The 3038-nt window shown below is 33.7% G+C and overlaps 1 protein-coding gene across 1 annotated transcript; it reads left to right on the plus strand.

Annotated features, from left to right (window-relative positions):
* The first annotated feature begins 426 nt into the window (after positions 1 to 426).
* On the plus strand, positions 427 to 1182 carry LOC123924120 (LOB domain-containing protein 21). Its single transcript, XM_045976894.1, has one exon. It carries the CDS (start codon positions 513 to 515, stop codon positions 1050 to 1052), a length of 540 nt encoding a protein of 179 aa, XP_045832850.1. The 5' UTR covers positions 427 to 512; the 3' UTR covers positions 1053 to 1182.
* Positions 1183 to 3038: the final 1856 nt, after the last annotated feature.

A 3038-nucleotide genomic window follows, 5' to 3' on the forward strand; every position in this document is an offset into this window, starting at 1 on the left:
ACTTACTAATTGATAATAATTTGTAAAAATAAAATAATTAAGTATAACTACATGTCAAATTGTCATGTCATGATATGTGTAAGACATCTAAACACGCTTTTAATTTGAAATATGGGTAAATAAACCAAAAATATAGATAAATAAATTTTGCTAAAAAAGATAAATAAAAGCCAAAGTAGGACGATCCAATCAGCAAAGACTCAACTTAGGTTCTACAAAGATTTAAGATCAGATCTCACTACTTATATAATTAAGTATCTCGTTAGTGAGTAATATGTAAGTACTTCTATCGGCGCTTTCACACCGGAACTAAACTTTTTTCTATTAAAAAAATGTACTAAAAAGATAGCATTGGCCCATGCAATTCCCAAACCAGGACTTCACATGATCTAATAGGCCAAGAAATGTGATTGCCTTTAAATAGCATCAATTCACCAAAATATACCAATAGAGAGAACCACATATTTATCACCACTAAAACTAAGGATAGAGAGCAATATAGAAATATCATCATGAAGGGCTATGAACCAAGGTCAAGTTCCTCTTGTGCAGCCTGCAAATTTCTCAAAAGAAGATGCATACCAAATTGTATATTTGCACCATACTTTCGTGCCGACGAGTGCAAGAAATTCGCGAAAGTCCACAAAGTATTTGGAGCAAGCAATGTAAGCAAGATCCTCATTGAAGTGCCAGAGGAACAAAGGGAAGAAACTGTGAATTCTTTGGCTTATGAAGCTGATGCAAGGCTTAGAGATCCTGTTTATGGATGCATAGGTGCTATAGCACTTTTGCAAAGGAAAATGATTGAACTTCAACATGATCTTGCCATTGCTAAAGATCGTCTAGCTCGTTGTGCAGCCGCTGCTGCTGCTACTCATTCCTCTTCTTCTTTTTCTAATGATATGTCGAATTCGAATGTTAGTTTGCCACCTTTTCCTGAGTTTTACAGTTGCAGTGATTTTAATGATAACTTTAGCCACAGTTCTTCATCTCAATCGTTTAGTCGAAATGAAACAGGTGATGATTTCCTTCAAATCCCTTATATATTTTGAAGTTGTTGTCACCCCCTTACCTCTATTTTGTTGTAATTGTTATGTATTATGATTATGATTTATCAAAAGGAGTGCTTCTGTTGTATATGTAATTTATAAATAAGAACTACATGAATGAATTTGTTTTCGAGTTTTATGATTCCTGTACTCTATTATAATAATAGGGTCTAGTAACTTCTAGAAAATTGTTATTTTCATGGCCTAATTAGTTCTTCAATTTTAGTTGTTGCGTCATAATTTTTTATGTCTTTGCAATTGCAGCGCGGCCGCGATTGCAATTGCATACTTGCATTAGTTGTATTTGATTGTGATTCTCTGTTATATCAAAAATCGCAAACTCAATTAAATAAAAACCTTTGATATGTAAACCATCAAATAATGCTTCTGGAAACATGTTTTGAGTTTTGACCACTCTCTTTTATCTAAACTCTGATCCCTCAGTTTTGATATGTTAATTCCTAAAGACAATTATATCAGAAACAGTTACATCAGTTATAAGTAACCGAATATAACAAATTGTAACAGAATTATAACTAACTCTAACAAACTTTTCAGATGTTGCATCATCTATTTATAACCGGAATTTTAGTGTTATAACATTGCTCCGTCTAACAGATGTTGCTGCACTTCAACGCGCGCGCACACACACACAAAAAAAAAATCTTATTGAGGCCTGAAAACCGTCAAACTTGCCACTAATTAGGCTAATATTGCACCGCGATTCACCTAATTTTGATAATGATATTGACAATATGATTATAGAAACACAAGTAGTTTGATTCTTTGAACATCTTTGAAAGGTTTCTATCAATGGAATTGGAAGTGGGACTAAGTGAACTGTTTTATTGAAGAATGCAACAGGAATTGTGATTTTGTGAGTCACAAACCCTACCAATGGTACTCTCTGATGGGAATCCAAAGACTAAAAAGGTTTGAACGGTTTCTTTTGCCGTATATGGCACATCAAATATCCAACAACACCACATGGCCCAAAATAAAACACCTGACTAGATACATTAATTTTTTCGTACACCCATGTTGCTGTGTTTACATTCTTCCAAACATATACAAAGTTTCTTTTAGATAGCCTAAAGAGAATAGTGGATATTAAAGGATCTTTAGGTATACCAACTAAGTTGTAATGTCCAAAAATTCTCATCGTCAACCGTATTTTCATAATAATATATAAAAGAAGAAAAAAATTACAAATCTAAAAAATAATAAATAATGGTGATACATATTAAATAGCATTGACGACAAATTCAAAACCTCGAAACCTACATATTTCAACAAATCTAAAAAATTATGAGAGAGTCTCGTAACAAGAAAGTCAATCAGACACCACAACAAGCAAATATAGCATTTATCGAGAACAAACCACTAACGGCATAACAAGTAACAACGAGCCCCAGCGGCAAGACCCAATCACGACAACACTCCACCGGCAACCAAACAACACCAACGGGAACTGCAGCACCGAGAATGGCTCACATTAGTATGGTAGAATTACAAAGCTGATTTGATACAATTTGATTAAGGATCGGGAGAAAATTGAATGAAGATTCGGGTTTAGTGTTTATATATGATCACATGGTCGTGAAAGTCTTTCTCCGTCTAATACTATTGAGTTTTGTATGCATATGTAAATGTTTGGTCACTTTGGTGGCTTTATTCGGATAAGTTCTGGTACTATTAAATTTTTTATATTTAATTTATAAGATGAGAGTTGTCCCTCTTTAGAAACTCATTTCAAGGCTAGTACATTTTCAATGTGAGACTTAAATTTCTCCAATAAACCTCGTCATGTTCGGCAACAATATTTGGTTTGGTGAGTGACATTGATGGATGGTCTTCAATATCATGTTAGCTTTTAATATTGAGTTTACCTCATCTTTACAAGATCGACTTGTAAGATAAAGAGTGTTCAGACCCGACTCTTATGCATGGGCCATTATATATAAGGATCGGTGTTCAAACATGTAATGA

This window comes from Trifolium pratense, linkage group LG4, assembly GCF_020283565.1.
Source record: "Trifolium pratense cultivar HEN17-A07 linkage group LG4, ARS_RC_1.1, whole genome shotgun sequence".
NCBI classification, from domain to species: domain Eukaryota; kingdom Viridiplantae; phylum Streptophyta; class Magnoliopsida; order Fabales; family Fabaceae; genus Trifolium; species Trifolium pratense.